Here is an 18,891-nt window from a genome sequence, read left to right on the forward strand (position 1 = left end):
CCTGTAGTATAATAATGAAATAATAAATTCTGTAAATGAAATTATTCAAGTTATTTTCAAAGATCAGCATATGATAAGAACAGCAAATGCAAACTACTGACTGGTAGAAGCCTATAGACTAAAAAGTCATAAAGATCCAGTTGAGTGCTGTCTGACATGATGGTTCCTGTGATTTATGAAGGTAACAAATGTTAGCTTATGTTTTCAAAGTAAAATGTCTGTTATTTGAGTCATAAAAAGAAAAGTTCATCAATGTCTTTTTCTCATGCCTTCTTACCTTTTCTTGGTGGATTCTTTTAATCTTTACCATGAAAGCAAATCTGTAAGGCAAAAGCTCAGAAGTACAGAACTACAGTAAAAATATCTTTTCTGAGTTTTAAATTATTTATTATAACATGCTGATTTAGTCTCCTGAAAGAAACAAAAACTATAATTTTAAAATCAGCACTTATTCAAAGACATGCGCTATTGTTTAAATGAAGTATAGAAAGATTTTCCTTTTTAAATGGAGACAATCAGCAAACACTTATTAATCCCTTACCTATGCACCAGAACTAACTACTAGAGACACAAATAAGAAAAGAGAACCTACACTCTAGCTTAAATATTTAAGCATCTTCTGTAAGCAGAATACCATACAATTGCTATGATATGCTTTTACCATTAGAGTTCACAATCACATAGGGGAATAAGACACATACATAAAAGGATATGATGTAAACAATTATATAACAAATTTATGAGCTCCCAACACCAAGGAAAGTGTCTCTCCTGCCTAGCATATAATAATCATTTTTAAAGTGTTTTTAATAAATAATAAACTGTTGATTGAGGAACAATCCTGTTGATTGAGGAAAAGATTATTATTTATCTGGGGAGAGAGAATCACAGAACACTTTAAGGAAAGGAAACATTTTGGACAAAGAAGGTGGCAGCAGGAAAGAGCATTCCAATTATAGAAAACAATATGAATAAATGCAAAAGTTTAACTGGACTTGTAAGAAATACAAGGATGGCGTTACTATGAGTGAGATAAAACCATAAAGGCAGGTTCCAGACTAAGGAATTTTATTTGGCAAATAATCTGAAGTTCCTGGAGGATTTGGTAAGAAAGATTAATGTTGTAGCAATATACAGTTGGATGGTAGGACGGAGACGGGGAAAGAAGTAGGAAGCTTGTTTAAAACACTGTTGTGGACAAGACAAGGCCATGATGGCAGAGAAAAAGCAGTGACTCATCTGAACTCTCCTCAAAATCTCTCTGAACCTTTAAATAATACCACAAAATAATTCTTGGAGTAACAGAACCTACAAAAGAAAAGGGTGAAATAATTTTCCAGTCAAAGATAACTTAGATCAGCAAGAAAGATTTGTCACTTGGGTGAGATTAGAACACAATCCACTATGGGCCATGCCAGGACAGACAAACCTGACGAAGGTCTTGGAAGCCATTGAATCAGCAGCAGCAGCAGCAACTATTTCTGGAGCTCTTGGTCCACAGATGGAAAGAGGGTCAAATAACTGATGAAAAGATTACAGGGATTTCTTTGCTTTTTATATTCAGATCTGAGTCCCAATCCTGGGTGGAATTACCGGGTGAAGACAAGAACTAGCACACCAGTTTGTGGCCACAGTGGATCAGGGACTCTTGTCACAGAAAAGCATGCATATAGTCTCACTCACAGATCAGAGCACAGGCTGGGAAAGTAGTAAACACTTCTTAGGTCATACCACCTTAGAAGAATTAAAAACAGCTGCACAAACCCTCTGAAATTTGGAACAATGAACTCTCCAGTCTTAAAGTAGTCCTACTTTAACAAAGAGTTAAAAGAAATAGATGAGGGAAAATGAACAACAGAAAAAATTAATTCTGACCATAGAAAGTTACTAAGGTGACAAAGAAGATTTATACATTCAGAAGGTTACAAAGTCAAAGCTCCTATATCTAAAGTCTCCAAGAAAAATATGAATTGGTCTCAGGCCATGCATGAAAGGATTCAAAAAGGATTTTGAAAATCATGTAAAAGATTTGGAAAGACAACTGGGAGTGATGCAAGAAAATCATGAAAACAAGTCAACATTGTGGTATATCACACACACACACACAAATGAAGAAAATAACCCTTTAAAAAACAGACTAGGCCAAATGGTAAAAGACACACAAAGTCTATCAGAAGAAGAATGCATGGAAAAGTAGAATTGGCCAAATGGAAAGAGGCACAGACATTAACTAAAGAAAAAAACTCTTTAGAAATTAGAATTGGCCAAATGGAAAAGGAAAAGAAAAAGCTCGCTGAAGAAAATAATTCCTTAAAAATTAAAACTGAGCAAATGGAAACTAATGACTTTATGACAAATCAAGAAACAACAAAATTAAAAAAGAATGAAAAAATAGAAGAGTCTAAACATCATCTTTCAAGAAAAACTGCCCTAATATTCTAAAACTAGAAGATAAAATATAAACTGAAAGAATCCACTGTCCACCTCCTGGAAGATATCCCAAAATGAAAACTCCCAGGAACATTACAGCCAAATTCCAGAGTTCCAAGTCTAGGAGAAAATATTGCAAGCAGCCAGGAAGAAACAATTCAAGTATCATGGAGTCACTCTCAGGATAATGTGATCTAACAGCTTCTACATTAAAGGGAGGGCTTGGAATATGATATCTGGAAGGCAAAGGAGCAAAGTTGACATGACAACCAAGAATCACTTATCCAACAAAACTGAATATAATCCTTCAGGGAGGAAAACAGACCTTCAATGAAATAAAGGACTTTCAAGAATTCTTGATAGAAAGACTAGAGACAAAAAAGAAAATTTGACTTTCAAATACAAGACTCAAGAGAAGCATAAAAAGGTAAAAAGGAAAGGGAAATCATAAGGGACTTTAATAAGGTTAAACACTTAATATTCCTACATAGGGAGACGATACTTGTGACAAATAAAAACTTTCTCATTGTTAGGGCAGTCAGTAAATATAGACAGAAGGCACAAGTTGGCTATGAAGGGATGTTATCTAAAAAAGTAAAATTAAAGGAATGTACTGGGAGAAAGGGAGAGAAGTAGAATGGGGTAAATTATCGCACAGAAAAATGATAAGAAAAAACTTCTACAGAGGAGGGAAAGATATGGGGAGGGGACTGAGTGAACCTTATTCTCATCAGAATTAACTCAAAGGAATAACATACACACTTAAATAAGTATAGAAACTACCTTATTCTATAGGAAAGTAGGAAACAGATAAATGAAAAGGGGTATAGTAATAGAATGAAAGACAGACTGGTGAGGTGGTTGTCAAAAGGATCAGGATAAAAGGAGAGAGAACAGAACAAATGGGAAAGAAGAGTGGAATGAGATAGAGAGAAAAACTGTTAGCGATCATAACTGAAAAAAATTTTGAAGCAAGTTTCTCTGATAAAGGCCTCATTTCCCAAATATATAGAGAACTGAGTCAAATATATAAAACTAAGAGCCATTCCCCAATTAATAATGATCAAAAGATATGAAGTTTTCAGATGAAGTAATCAGTTATATATGGCCACATGTAAAATTGCTTTAAATCACTACTGATTGAAAATTAAAACAAATCTGAAGTACCACTTCATACCTTTAAGACTGGCTAATAGGACAGAAAAGAAAAATGTTTTGGAGGGGATATAGGAAAAATGAGACATTAATGCACTGTTGGTGTTGTGAACTAATTAAATCATTCTACAGAGCAATATGCTCAAAGGGCTATTCTCTGACCTGGACAAGATTTCTATATCCAAAAGATTTTTTTTTTAAAGAAAAATGGATTTATTGTAAAATATATATTTTAGCAGCTCTTTTCTGGTGGCAAAGAATTAGAAATTGGCAGGATGCCCATCAATTGGGAAATGAATGAACAATTTAAATTATGTGATTATGATAAGAAATGTGCTATAAGAAATGATGAGCAAGATACTCTACAGTGAAATATACTGTGTACAAAGAGCAATACTACAAAATGATCAGCTATGAATGATTTAGCTATCCCAAGCAATACAATGATCCAAGAGAACTCTGAAAAACATATGAAGAAAAATGGTATGCATCTCCAGAGAAAGAACGTATCTAAAAATCTAAATATAGATTGAAGCAAATATTATTTTGAGGTTTTTTGGTCTTTTCTTTCACAACATGACTGTTCCCAATGAGGATTTGGTCTGATGTATTTTCTCAAATCTATTCAGAGGAATTGGGGATGTGTGTGTAGGAAAGAAAAAGAAGTAGTGAGAAACTGTTCTTTTTGTTACTCTGCCATGATGGTTTCATCTGAAAAGTATCACAATAGCTTTTTAAATTGCTTTTTTGGGGGGGGCTGAGGTAATTGGGGTAAGTGACTTACTTAGGCTCACACAGCTAGGAAGTGTTAAGTATCTGAGACCAGATTTGAACTCGGGTCCTCCTGACTTCAGGGTTGGTGCTCTATCCACTGTACCATCTAGCTGTCCCTTAAAGAGCATTTTTATATTTACCTAGCATTTGGGGGCTTTCCCAGGTATATATAAGAGCAATTTAACATTAATTTTTAAAACTTTTAGTTTCACATGTAAAAGACTGCTTGCCATCTGGGGAAGGAGGTAGAGGGAGGGAGGGGAAAAATCGGAACAGAAGTGAATTCAAGGGATAATGCTGTAAAAAAATTACCCTGGCATGAGTTCTATCAATAAAAAGTTATTAAAAAAAAAAACTTTTAGTTTCAAATTCCTGTCTCCACTGCCATTTCCATACTTTCTTTACCATTATTGTTCTACAAACTCTCCTCCTGTGAAATTGACTCTAAATATATCACCCACCTTTCTCATTGAGAAGACAAGCAATTTGATATAGATTATATATGTGTAGTCATGCAAAAAATTCCATATTAGTCATTTTGTGAAAGAAAAGACCTAAAAGCACCCACCATCCTACATATATGCACACAAACTCATATATTTTAGATATGGGCAATATAGAAATTTGTTTTGCTTGATGTTTACAACAGTGTTTTCTTTCTTTCATTGCAGAAAAGGAGAGAGGTAGGAATAAGAATAGACTCTTGCTGGTTAAAAAAAAATTATTTAGTTTAAAAATAATAAAAAAAATTTCCATGTTTCTTAGAATGAGAATTACATTAAGGTGATGAGAATAGAAAATAGGATCTGAGATATTTCAGAGACAGAATTGATAGGATGTGACCATTAAAAAAGAAGTTAAAGGTTTTAAGGTGAAAATTTTAACTCTGTCTTTTCCCCCATTAGTAAGAACAGAGGAAGGAGCTTCTGAAAAAATGGTGACTTTAGGGTTAATTCCAATTCTAACACTATTCCAATTTTTCTCTGCCAAGTACTGTGTACTTTTTCCTTTCCCACTTCCTTCTCCTTTGATTGTGCCTTAAAGTTGCTGAATGGCAACCAAGCTATTAAATGTAATAAAAGATGTTCTCACTCAAAAGAAAAACTCTTGCTTTCTTATATATTTGTCTTCTTAATGAGTTTTCAATCTTAAAATATTGTAAAATTACAAGTTAGAGAGTAAGAATAAATAACTGTTCTTTTTTCTTTTCTGCTGTTAAAAAAAATAAATATTGTCAAGAAAATCAGAATAAGACTGTCTCCGATAAGCCAAGGAATGTTATAAAATTCTATTTCTTCACACTTCAGTTCTAAGAAAACCACATTTCCATATTTGAATTAGTTTATTAACAAGGCAAAAAACATTAAAAGTGACAATAGCTGTACAATAAAAAAAAGATTTGTTTCCAATCTTGAAATGTCTCCTACTTTCTTCCTTGTTGTTTTTAAAAATTATTTTACAGCAGTACATTCATTAGCAGCTTATTTTTTTCCTATCATTGCCTATATTTTCTATTTTTTCTTGATTCTGATTTGCTGTTAAATTTAGCATCTACAAACTCAAGAGAAAATCCTGGCTAAAAAATATTCACAAAGTTATACATGATATCAAAATATAAAAATATACTTACATGTTCTTTTTTTAAAGGACAAAACTCAAGTCAAGTGATTAGAATAAGAACAAGTTATTGGCCTTTTGAACTAGCAAATGTGCCTTGCTTATTTAGCAGAGGAGCATATAAGAAGCAGAAAAGATTGCTTTAAAAAACTGACATTTAAGATATTTAGTTCTATGTATAATACAAAAGTATCACAGATGAATACTAGGAACACTCCACTTTTTTAAATGTTTAGAGAAGAATCATAAATATAAAAATAAGGAAAAATATGAACAAGAAATGGAACATGGATTTTCCTAGTTCCAAATAAACAAAAGTATACTTCAGACAAGATTCTCAACTTTTAAGTTCCAAAGTATTAACATTAAGATTAAAAAGATAGACAAAAGTAAGGGATGGATGATTGTACTTCAAGACATGCATATTTCATCACTTAGGCCTGCTCTTGGATTTTATCTTGTCCCCTTTTTGCTGTGAAGACATGTTCTTTCCATTTTGACACTGAGTAAATCTAGCCACTGTAGAAACTCCATCCACAAATTTGGTCTTGAACAGAACATTTGCATTGTTGAACATCCCATCTTTGAGGGATACCACAACAAACTGAAAAGAAGAAGAAAAAAAAAGCATGGGAAATACTTCTGATTATGTGTTGAATAAGATCATATCTATTATATTTTGTCCTGATTTTTCATAGAGAGAGGGACAGAGGGAAGGAAGGAAGAAAGGAAAAAAGAAAGGAAGGAAGGGGGAGGGAAGGATTGAAGGGGGAGAAGGGAGGAGAGGGGGGGAAAAGGAAGGAGATAAGGAAAGGGAGGAAAGATGGGGAGGAAAGAGGGAAGGAGGAAGGAAGGTAGGAAGGAAAGGAAGGAAAGGAAAGAAGGAAGAAAGGGAGGGAGGGAAAAAACTTCCCATTTAAACTTATTATTCGAGAACTATTAAATTTTAATGTCTCACCTGGGAATGTGTGAAATGAGTTCGAAGCATTTGCCCAATGTTCTGGGTGTGAGAAAGGTCAAGGGCTGCATCAACTTCATCCAGAATATAAATTGGAGCAGGTTTGAAGAGAAGCATGGATAATATTAAAGATAAAGCAACCAAAGACCTATTTTTAAAACAAGGAGGAAAACAGTTAAATCATGCCTTTCTCCAAGTATTCATATAAATAGAACAACTGGTTGGAAGCAAATCATTATATAAAATGATAAAGATGCAAAGTGGTAGGGTAGCAATAAGATTCCTTGAAATACGAAATTTCAAAGTTTAATGATTATTAATACTTGTTTTCCTCCTTTTTGCTTTTGGTTTGTACAAATCTTTCCTCATTCTCAAAGAAAGATATTTGAACTATTATTTCATTTTTCACACCAACAACTGTCTATGCAAAGGATAATTTCTATACAAAGGAATAAAGGCATTGAATTTTTACTTCTCCCTTAAGATTCTTATTTTTTAAGGTTCTCCAAGTCTTGAAAATAATTTTATTCATTCCAAAGATTAGAACTGGTAAATAAGATATCTATCTACCTATCTATCACTATCTCTCATATAATTGAGACACCACTGTGTTTAAAAATAAGATAATACAAATAAGCAATAATACTTCCTCTTATTTTTATCAAATATATTAAATATTTTAAACTAAGAATCTTAATTCAAATTCAAATTTTAAGGAAGATATGTAGGAATTTTAATATTCAAAGACAAATAAAATGATACTCAGATAAAACACACTGGCTCAATACGTTTTGTTATATGAATATACAAAGTATACAAAAAATAATTTGGAAGAGAATATACTATTTTTGTTATTATTTTTTAAAGTTTCCTTTCAATTCTTTTTTTCTCTTTTTAAAAAATTAAAATGTAAATAGTTCAGATTTTACAGTTTTAACTGAGGCTTCATGTCCTCTTGTTTGTCTGTATTTGAATGTCAAATTTATAATGAAAAAAATTACAAAGGAAGAAAATGTCTCTCACCTCTGTCCTCCACTAAGTTCAGTTAGATTTTCTTTCCAGGTATTTCCCAAAGCAACTTTAAACTCCAGACCATCCAAAACAGTTTGTCCCTCTGGTGGTGCAAGCATAGCATTAGCACCGGGAAGGAGAGTGGAGAAAATTGAACCAAAATCCTTGTTCACCTTGATATAAGAACAGTAAAGTGTTTACCAAAAAGCTAGTAATAATGATATAAAATTAAATTTAGCAGCTACATTCTACCTAAGTCTCAATTAGCTCAGTGAAAAGTACAATAAATGTATTCTCTAGTCTAAATTCTTGTCTGTTTTAAAATAAAGAAATCAAAGGAAAATCAAATTGAAGTTATTCTTAGTATTTCTATTTCAATCATTAAGAAAAATACCAAAATATTCATGGATTTTCCCAAAATTAGCTAGAATAAGTGAGAGAACAAACCAAGTCTTGCCAAAATAGATCATATCCTTACAATTTGTTAAATGTTAACAGAAAACAAAGACAATTCTGTTTAAGAATTTAAATTTTTCCTATTAAACTTCAGGCATTATAGAAAAACGTAATCCTACTTAAAAGAATAAAGTCCCTATACATTAATGGTCCACATTTCATACTGCAAAAGACAGATAGTAGATAAACATAAAACAGTTACCTAATTACATAAAGATTATCTACATGGCATTTGCCTTTACAAGTTCACATATTTCCAGTTCAATTATCATCTCTACATTGATGATTTTATATTTAATGTCATTTTCCTCTCAACCTCCATTTCTATAACTAGTAATTCTAAGTAACTCAGGCTTGAAACCCAAGTAATTTTAACACTTTCCCCTCTGATCTCCCCCACCCCACATCCAATCAATTGTCAAGTTCACAAGTTCTGCTTCCAAAGTATTTCATATACATCTTCCTTCTTTTCTTTAACAATGCATCACTACACTACACCCAAAGAAAGAACACTGGGAGATGAATATAAACTGCTTGCATTTTTGTTTTTCTTCCCGGATTATTTATACGTTCTGAATTCAATTCTCCCTGTGCAACAAGTAAACTGTTCGGTTCTGCACATGCATATTGTATCCAGAATATACTGTAACCTATTCAACATGTAAAGGATTGCTTGCCATCTGGGGGAGGGGGTGGAGGGAGGGAGGGAAAAAATCGGAACAGAAGTGAATGCAAGGGATAATGTTGTAAAAAATTACCCTGGCATGAGTTCTATCAATAAAAAGTTATTTAAAAAAATAAAAAATAAAATAAATAAAATAAAATTTTTTTTAAAAATGTATTACTACTCACATGATACTCACTACTACTCCATAGCTACCAAACTCTTACCACCTGTTATTCTCCCTATCTTCTAATCACTACCTAAGAGTAAATTATCCCCAAACCCCTATTCTCTCATTTCTATACTCCTCAATCCTATCCTTTCCATGCCCCATTCCAATTCTGTTCATCTCTTCCACTATGTCTTCTAGAATTCCCTTTCAATAATTCATTTTGGCCTTCTACTTCTTATACATTTCCCATCTATATCATTAAGTGATCATTAAGAGACATGGTATACCCCACAGTGCATTCTTGATCATACTCGGTACAACTTCTCTCATACTTGCCCTCTCCCCCAGGTATCACTGGTCCTGGTAGAAGAATCAGAACATTTCTCTGTCTCCACTGCCATTTCCATACTTTCTTTACCATTATTGTTCTACAAACTCTCCTTCTGTGAAATTGACTCTAAATATATCACCCACATAGCCAAATTCTAAAAACCCCAGATCAAGAACAAAGTATTAAGCAATAATAAAAAAAAATTTAAATATGGAGAAAACACAATTAGAATCACACAAGACTTAGCAGCAATTACATTAACTATATTAAAGGATCACAGGTCTTGGAATACTAGAAATCAAAAAGCAAAAGAACTAGAGTTGAAGCCAAAAATATCACACCCAGCAAAGTTAAACATAATCCTGAATGGAGGGGAAAAAAAAGAAATTCGATGAATTGCCAGACTTATAGCAAAAAGAGCTGTACTTAATAAAAAATTTGACATGTAAGATCCAAGAGAAATATTAAACAAACATCAAAGACTAATTCCAAGAACTTAATAAGAAAAACTGTTTATGTTCTATAGGTGAAAATGTAAATCATGTCTAAAACTGTCATTAGTAATTGGTAATTAAAAATACTGGAGTAGAACGATGTGATTCTAAAAAGCAAAACCATGTAGGAAAAGGTAAAAAGAGTAATTACATTATACAAATGAGGTGCTAAAGAAAGAACTGAAAAAGGAATTAGATAAGGGAAGAGGTGTGGTACTCCTAAAAATCCTATTCGCACTGGGAATGGGGTAAAGAGAGAAGCAATGCATATATATATCAAGATTATAAAAGTCTTCTAAATTCACAAGGAAATAAGAGGGGGAAGGAATAGGACAAAGAGGCAGGTAACAGAAGATTGTTTAGACTAACAAGAATGGGATAAAGAGTCTAGATTAATGGACAGGGAGGTGGAGAGAGAGATTAAGGGAGGAATCCTTGTCAGGGGAGGAGGGAGCAGCTACGTTAAATAAAAGCAAGACAAGGTAGGGGATAAAAGTAAAGCAAAGGAATCAGGATAGGAAATAAAAGATATGCACAAATAGAATAATGATCAGGAATGGAATTTATTAGAAAAAAAACTGAAGAAGTAATCATATCAAATAAAGCTAAAGTTAAAATAAATTTAGTCAAAAGAGAAAAATTTAAAAACTACACTATATGTCAGCCATATTAATCAATCTTGTTTTAGACTATTTAAAATAAGTAGATAGTATAAGGTTGGAATATTGTGTTGTGGGAAATGATGAGTTGGTAGAGTTAGAAAAATATGGAAAGACTTTGACTTATAAAGGATGATGTCATCTACCTTCAGAGTGTAAAAGAAATGTAGTGCAGCCTCACATAGGTGTATCTGACTATATGTGTATGATTATAGATGTGTGTATATATATGTATGTGTGTGTGTGATGTATATGCATATATAATATATGTGTGTGTCTTTATAAATATATCTGTGCTTAATTGTAGCCTTCTTTGGAAGTGAAAACAGGAAAGGGGGGAAAAAGAATAAAATAAAAAGTGTACAGTAGAGAACAAAAGAAAAACAAAAATGGACAGCTCTGAATACAATGTGTATTATTTATTAAATAGGCTTTCTTGAAATGGAAATATATTGTTTCATATTTTGAAGCCTCTCATGCTCTGCTGTGCACATGGAAATGCTGCTTTTTTTCTTTTTTTCTATTTTGTTTTAAAGTTTTAAGTAAGTAAAGTTTAAATTTAAAAAAAAAAAAAGAAATGTATCACCCAATATAAATTATGGCAAATGTTGTCTCCTAACCTCTTAAGTCATTCTTCTTTTTCAAGGAGTTTAGTACCTAGTCCATTGTCTTTCCCTCCTTCCCAATTCCTGCCTTTATACTAGAGGATTTCAATATTCATACAGACACTCCTTCAAATAACATAACCTCAATTTCTTGGGTTTTTGACCTCCGCAAATATCTAACCTATTCTCCCACTCTAGCTCAGTCAAACACAGCAGTGGTCACACTCTGACTTCAACATTTTGTATTCCCTTCCATTTCAGGGTTAAAATCTCTGACATGTTCTAATGTAATAACAATCTATCATTCTATTTCTCCCTTATTGCTCCTAAACTTACTTATTTCTCTGTACTCTTTCAAATCATTATTTCTGATCTGAATTCATTTTCTTCTATACTGATCTTAGCCTTAAGCTTAACAATTTGAACTCCACACTGTCTTTTCTCAAAACCCTTAACTCTTTGGTTTTCCTCTCACTTAAAGCCTTAGATGCTTTCCCCAACATCAAAAAACTAGTATATGTCAAAAAAAAATTACTTGAGCCCAAGACTTCCTGAGTCCAAAGACAATTTATTATATACTATGCCAAAATATTTCTCAAGTGGATGACAGAAATTAAAAATGTCAAGGGACCTTTAAAAACATCTAGTCCAAATTCTTCATTTAATAGGGAATGAATGAAATAAGTAATGAAATAAATAAACAGGGATAAAATGAATACTATAGGAGGTAAAATGACTTTCCTAAAATCATGCTGTCACTAGCTGGACCTTTTTTGTTTCTAGGTCGATGTTCTTTCTATAGTACAATCTTACTTACCAAACAACCCTATTTTTTGATTCATAGTTGTTCTGAGACCCTATATATGAATTCACAGCAGCTTTCTTCCATCTCCAAACTTGCTCATATCAATGGACATTTCACCCTTCATTTCCCTTCCCTCCCCAGAATCCCTTTCTCTCCATGTAGTCACAGAATTCAGTTTAGGTTATTCCAAAAACATTTAAAAATAAGTTTAAACACTTTTTAGTCCTAAAGAGTTCTCATCACTTCTATGCAATTTTAATTACATGTTTGTAGCTATGAGGAAGATGTGGGAGAAGCATGTGGATAGAATAGCTAATATAAGAAAAAAATAGAAAGAGAGCTAGTCAACCAAAAGTGGGAAAACAGCATAACCCAATTAGAATTAAAGAAAATATTATAGGAGCAAAAGTAGAGGGACATACCACCTAAATCCAAAAAGATAAGACATGTATGAGAATATCTGAGACTGTCATCATATAGTCTCAAATTATGCATGGAGCATCCTACTAGCATGAGCATATGAGAATAGTCTATATCCTTTTTACAACTATGTAACAGGCAGAATTAAAATACCTTTTGCCAAGCAATTTTTAGGGCCTGGTTTTTCTTCTGGTCAAGGTCTTCAATGGTTGCAAGAATTTTGGATTTGTCATTTTCTACAATTCTTTTCTTCTTCATCAAGTCATTATACTAATAGAGAAAAAGCAATTGGCAAACTAGCAGTAAGTGTGTTTTGTGACACATAAATGACATATAAAATAGTGGCATCTTACCATATTTATATATGCATCAAAAAATAATTAAAATCATTAAAACTTCTCCTTCTTTTTGGCATATGTTTAAAGTTTTAATTATTGAATGGAAGCTATTTCTATTCCCAAACATGCTAACCTTCCAGAAGTCTTCTTACAAAAATCAAAAACAAGCAATGAAAATGATCTCTTATTAAGGAAATACTGTATCATCTAAATTATTTGGTACTCACAAATATCTAAGTGTTCAAGGAATTTTAAATTATAGCAAATTTTTAGGCTCTCGAATACCTAGCCATAGGATCATCTCTTTCCTCTGAATCTGATCTATAGCCCACAAATCCCAGGGCTGCTATTCCCTACAATAACAAGACCATGATCATTTTCTCCAAATATCACTCCCAAATTACCATCAAATTTCCTCCCCCCTTTTATTTTAATTTTAACACATATTGCTTTATGAATCATGTTGGAAGAGAAAAATCAGAGCAAAAGGGGGAAAAACCATGGGAGAGATGAAAAAAAAAAAAAAAAAACAGTGAACATAGCATGTGTTGATTTACATTCGGTCTCAGTTCTTTTTTCTCAATTGCAGATGGCATTTTCTATTCAAAGTCTATTGGGATTGCTTTGACAAGTTCTTTACTGATAAAATTCAGATATGGAAGAGTAGTACCCCTCTGTAACTTCCTATCTTCTGAGACAGAAAAGACTAAGCTCAGAAAGTTAAGTATTTGTAAGATTCTACTTTGTAAGACTCTTAACAGATTTTCAAGATGACTGAGGTCAACTTGATAATCACTATGAATCTTCATCATTCATGTTAAACATCTGAACAAGATAACCTACTTTCTCTCACTCTCTAGCTCTCTCTCTGTACACACACACACACACACACACACACACATATATACACACATACGTGTTGTTTTCCCTTTTAACCTAATTTAATTTTTTTTCCCCTGCTTCTACTCTCAGATTCAGATGCTTTTTTGCATCATGGTATTTTTCTTCTACTTCTTTTCTAGCTTTCTCTTCTGAATAATATTCCCTCTCCAACTGCATGAGTACTCTCCTACCAAGTATCAGTGATAACTATATTCTTATGCTAAAAATTTCATGTTTACTTCATTAACTAAGTTAATGAATAATTAACTTCCTATAGATGCTATCTATAGCTGTGGGTTCTGAAAAATTGCTAGATATATTTCAAATTCATGGAATTCAGGAGGATAAAACTTAAAAGAAATGTAAAACAAAAAATGTTAATCTTACTAAGAAAAAAATGAAAAATACATAACTTGCTATAATTTGACAATCTAAAAATTTATCTTTCACATAAACTAAAACAAAGGCAAAAAAATAGCAGCAACAGAAGTTATTTATCATGGAAAGAAATCAGAAGCCTGCATAACTAAATGCCATCATCTAGATTAAAAGTATGGATATAATGCAAGAAACATGAGGAATATTACAAGATATAAAATCAGAAAATGGCAGAGTAAAATAAAAAGAAAAAAATGTAAGAGAAAAAAACGATATAGGAAAAAAAGAATAAGGTACACACAAGAGGTTTTATACTCTCTAAAGAGCCACATGATTCTCTTCAGATCACAGGCAGCTTTCCTTGTTCTAGTGATTAAATGTTAACATTAAACATATTTACCCGCTCTTCAGCCTCTGTTAGCATATTCATAGCTCGCATGTTGACATTTCTTCCCAGTTTTTCCTTCTTCTCTTCTAATTTTTGTAACCTCTGACCTGCTTCTTTGGGATTATTAGTTTTAAAATCATAAGCAGTATCAGGCTGGCCAAAGAGGTGCTTCTCTGAATTTATCCATTCATAATTTTTCATCATTTTGGATACCTAGAGATATGCAACAAGAACTACTATATAAGGATTATAAATAACAACTGATATATTAAATATGTAGGGATATCTTATTATAGAGTAATTTAAGCAAGTCAAATTACTATGCCCTTTAACCCAGAGCTTCTACTCCCATGTAGAAGAAAATATTTGCATTAAGATTTTTTTGAAATCATGACAAATTGGACAGAGAGGGGAAATAGATTCCATTGATTGGGGAATGACTAAACAAATTGCAATACATGAACATCATGGAATAACAGTGAATATGATTAAGAGAAAAGAATATAGAAAGACACATAAATTAAATTAGCAACGTGAAGTAAAAAGAACTGGGAAAAGACTGTATCAATGACTATATCAAAGAAAGTAAAAAGGACAGCAACAAAACAACTGAAATAATAATGACTAAACCTAGTACCAGAAAATAGTTGATGAAACAGCACTTCTTCCCTTCTTTGCAGAGGTAGGGGAACAAGTATAGAACACTGCACATACTAAACTTTTTTTGATTATTAATTTTGCTGAACTGGCTTTTAAAAATTTTTTAATATGAAGATGGCTATTAGGAGAGGGGTAAACTGACAATGTAGATACTTTTTTTTAATTATATCAATAAAATGTATTTTAATATATAAAGTAATTTAGTAAACAAGATTTGAAGGAAGACAGTAATCTAGATTTATTCTAGAAAGCAATTGTTTTCACATCTCACAGCAAGTTAAGCACATGTAAGGCTACTTTTAGCAGAATTAGAGTCCCTGAAAATTGCTTTCTAGAATAAGTCAGAGCCTAAGGAAATGTCATTTTTTAAAAATATCCATGACATAATTAAAGCATTTCAAGTATGAATTTCCTTGGTGGAGAAGAAAAAATGACAGGAGGTAAAAAGAAAATGGCCTGAAAAAAGTTTCAACACCATTTACCTTTGGGAAGTCACTTAAATGCCCTACATTTCCATTTCTTCATCTATTTGAGGTCTGTTTTTTTTTTTTTAAGTACTTAGAAACATTTCATCTCTTTTCAGGTTGACTTTATACCAAAGGAAAACATCCAGGAAGAGAATATCAAGATGTGTGGATCTGTGCTATATTTTCCTCTATTCTTATTTAGAGATAAGGACCAGACCTACATTTTCACTGATATAGAGAACTCCAAAAAATGAAGAAACTTCTATCAGCACAATGAGGCACCTTCTCTGTCACTTAAAAGTCTTACTGAATTGCCTTGAACACTAAAAGGTTAAGTGACCTGCCCAAGATCACACAGCCAGGATGAATCATTGGTGAGACTTGAACCCAGGTCTTTCTGGATTCTAGGCCAGTTTTCTATCTCCTACACCATACTGATTTCCTAATTTAATTATCTTCTTATGTAGATATAAGGTTATCCACAAATCTTTAATAAAGTCAACAAATATTTAAGTATTTAATATGCATAAGATATAGGGATATTCATTTTAAGGATACACTGATCAACACAAGATTGAGACTACTAATATTTTCCAATTAAGAGTTTTTAAATTAAATTAAAAATTAAAATATCAGTATAATTTATATCAAAATATAGTTGACTATACTTCTTATAACAAAAATATGTTTGCCAGTATCTAATCGGAAAAAATATTAAAAAAAAAAAATATTTAGCAATGCATGTTAAATTACTCAAGCAGTTAAGGGAAAATTTATAGCTCAGTTAACAAATATTACCCTAGTTAAATATGAAACTGAAGTAAATTTCAAAGGCAAATTGAGATGAAGAAGAGCTTTAGGCAAAGTAAACTATGTGACTATCAAAAGGCAAACGGGAATATGAACATACCTTTGAGGCCGCATCTTCAGCCTCCTGCTTATGTTTGCTGATGTTGTGATCCAACTCTTTGATTTTAAGTTGGGAATTATTGTTTTGCTCCTTATGTTTTGCTACTTCCACATATTTAGCTTTAATTATATTGTCCTGAGTTGCAATCACTTCTTTTTGCTTAGTCAGCTCATCTTGGGCTTTCTTCACTGATTCCTGTCAGACAATATCTATTAAAACAAACTGCTGACTTTTTTAATCCAGCTTTAAAAAAAAAAAAAAAGACCACAATTGTCCAGAAAACAAAATATATGTATGTGTGTGTATATGTGTGTGTGTGTGTGTATATATATATATATGTTCCTAGCACCTTGTTATTTTTTTACACATTTAAACTCATACTCGGACCTTATCTGACACAGATATTTCGACACAGACCTTTCTGAAGAAATTTTTTAGATCCAGAGACTTTTCATGTTTTTATAATTTAAACAGGAAAAAACCTCCATAAAGTAAATGATAATGAGACCAAACTAATATGCCAACTTTAATATTTGTGATTAGCCCACGGACTAAACCTGTTTGAGGGCATTTCTTTTTCATTTGCATAAAACAACTTCTCCAAAGTAGATCTTAAATTTTTCCCTATAGTATTAGGGTGACACATACACTCTTGTCTCAAATAAATATATTCTTTTTTTTTAAATACCTGTGGTTGTTGAAGAATATTAAGGAAATGATATAGATATTTAAACTTATTTAAATCTTTTAAGAACAAAAATTCATTCCCTCAATGTTTACCTGGATTTACTTATTTGCCTCATAAAGTTAGCTAAAAAATAATAGGTTAGTATTTAGGGCCAATATACTAAAAATCTTTCCTGATCAATAGCCTATAATTTCTCTAAAATTCTCATTAAAAAAAAATTAATCTTAAGACATCAACTGATAAATCACATTTAAGCCAATTTTAGTCATTCTCATATCACTTCATGAATAACTATTACATTATTAGCATTTATGATTTTTCTGGTTCAATCATTAATATACTTTATACTCTCCAGCCAATCCAAATTAATCTCCATTCCCCAAAGTGGTTCTGGTTTCCCACACTGGAATCTCTGTTACACCATTCCCTATACAGTAGGTTACCTCTTCTCCCAGCCTCCTCCCCCCTCCATTTCTACAAAATGCTTCAAGGTTCAAGTCAAACATTACCTTTTCTCTAAAGCTATCACTAATGCTTCAGGAAAGAAGTGATCACACTCAACTGAATGCTTAGCATTTCACCTCCTTATATGTTATATTTATCTGTCTGTATATTTTATCACACCTATCTACTAGATTACAAAATACACTGCAGAGCAAGAGCTTAACGTTTGCTCAGTGAATCAAACATACCTTATTCTTAGCCACCTCAGATGCCATAACACTGATTTGATCTTCATATGATTTGATAGCTTCATTTACAGCCTCAAATTGTTGTTTATAGGTACTCTGCTCTCTCTTGAGTTCTTCGAGCTCTAGATTAATAGCTTCAACTTCCTATTAAAAAAAATAGTATATGAATTTACAGAAGTATTGAGTGATGTCTTAATTACAATATAAAAATCAGGATATGTAAATACCATTCAAGCTAGTTATTAATTTATGGCAAAATATTGTGTTAACATACTAAAAATAAATGCTTCTTTGGAAGGATGAAGGAAAACAGGAAATAAATTAGGGATTCATTTTTCAATGATTTCCTTTATTCTTTCAACATTTCTGCCAGAAAGGAAGGTTAGTCTTATCTTTCTACTTTATATATATGCAGTAGAGCTATATTCTTGACCAATATTTCATACAACTTGCAAGAAAAGTCAGAATTTAAGATCTGAATTTTCTTTTTCACGAACCATGTGTGTTCCAATAGATAATACTTGGACACTAGTTTAATGTGCAAAATCTAGCTATGTAAAGATGTATTCAGATTATTAGTTACATGGGGAGAAAAAGTTAAATTGTTGGCAAATCTTTTAAAACTCAAGTTGGATCATGATAAGAGAGTAGTATGAACAATGAAACAATACAAATATACTATACTATCATTTATGGTAGAAAAAACAAAGTAAAGAGTGACTGCAGAGACAGTATGCTTACAGAGAAAAAAGCACTGAATTTGGGGTCAAAGAAGCTGAATTTTAAAATGGGAAAAAATAATTGTATGATCTCAAACTCAAAACCCTTAACCTCTCTGGGTCTGTTTCCACTTTTCATATCCATAAAATAAGGTTTGAAAAATTGTCTCTAATGTCTCTTCTAGACATGTATCTATTATCTTCCAAAAATTTCTTAG

The 18,891-nt window shown here is 32.1% G+C and overlaps 1 protein-coding gene across 2 annotated transcripts in view; it reads right to left on the reverse strand.

The window, feature by feature from the left end:
- Positions 1-5,682: 5,682 nt before the first annotated feature.
- Positions 5,683-18,891, reverse strand: part of SMC2 (structural maintenance of chromosomes 2) — a 58,565-nt gene continuing 45,356 nt past the window's right edge. For both annotated transcript variants that reach the window (XM_051962620.1, XM_051962631.1), the window contains 7 exons: positions 17,955-18,098; positions 16,575-16,769; positions 14,550-14,750; positions 12,705-12,821; positions 7,958-8,118; positions 6,935-7,082; positions 5,683-6,580 (listed from right to left, as the gene is read on the reverse strand). In XM_051962620.1, the coding sequence (XP_051818580.1) occupies positions 6,407-6,580; positions 6,935-7,082; positions 7,958-8,118; positions 12,705-12,821; positions 14,550-14,750; positions 16,575-16,769; positions 17,955-18,098 (1,140 nt within the window). In that variant the 3' untranslated portion in view covers positions 5,683-6,406. The remainder of the gene's footprint in view (positions 6,581-6,934; positions 7,083-7,957; positions 8,119-12,704; positions 12,822-14,549; positions 14,751-16,574; positions 16,770-17,954; positions 18,099-18,891) is intronic.

The sequence above is a fragment of the Antechinus flavipes genome, chromosome 1 (assembly GCF_016432865.1).
Source record: "Antechinus flavipes isolate AdamAnt ecotype Samford, QLD, Australia chromosome 1, AdamAnt_v2, whole genome shotgun sequence".
Classification (NCBI taxonomy): Eukaryota; Metazoa; Chordata; class Mammalia; order Dasyuromorphia; family Dasyuridae; genus Antechinus; species Antechinus flavipes.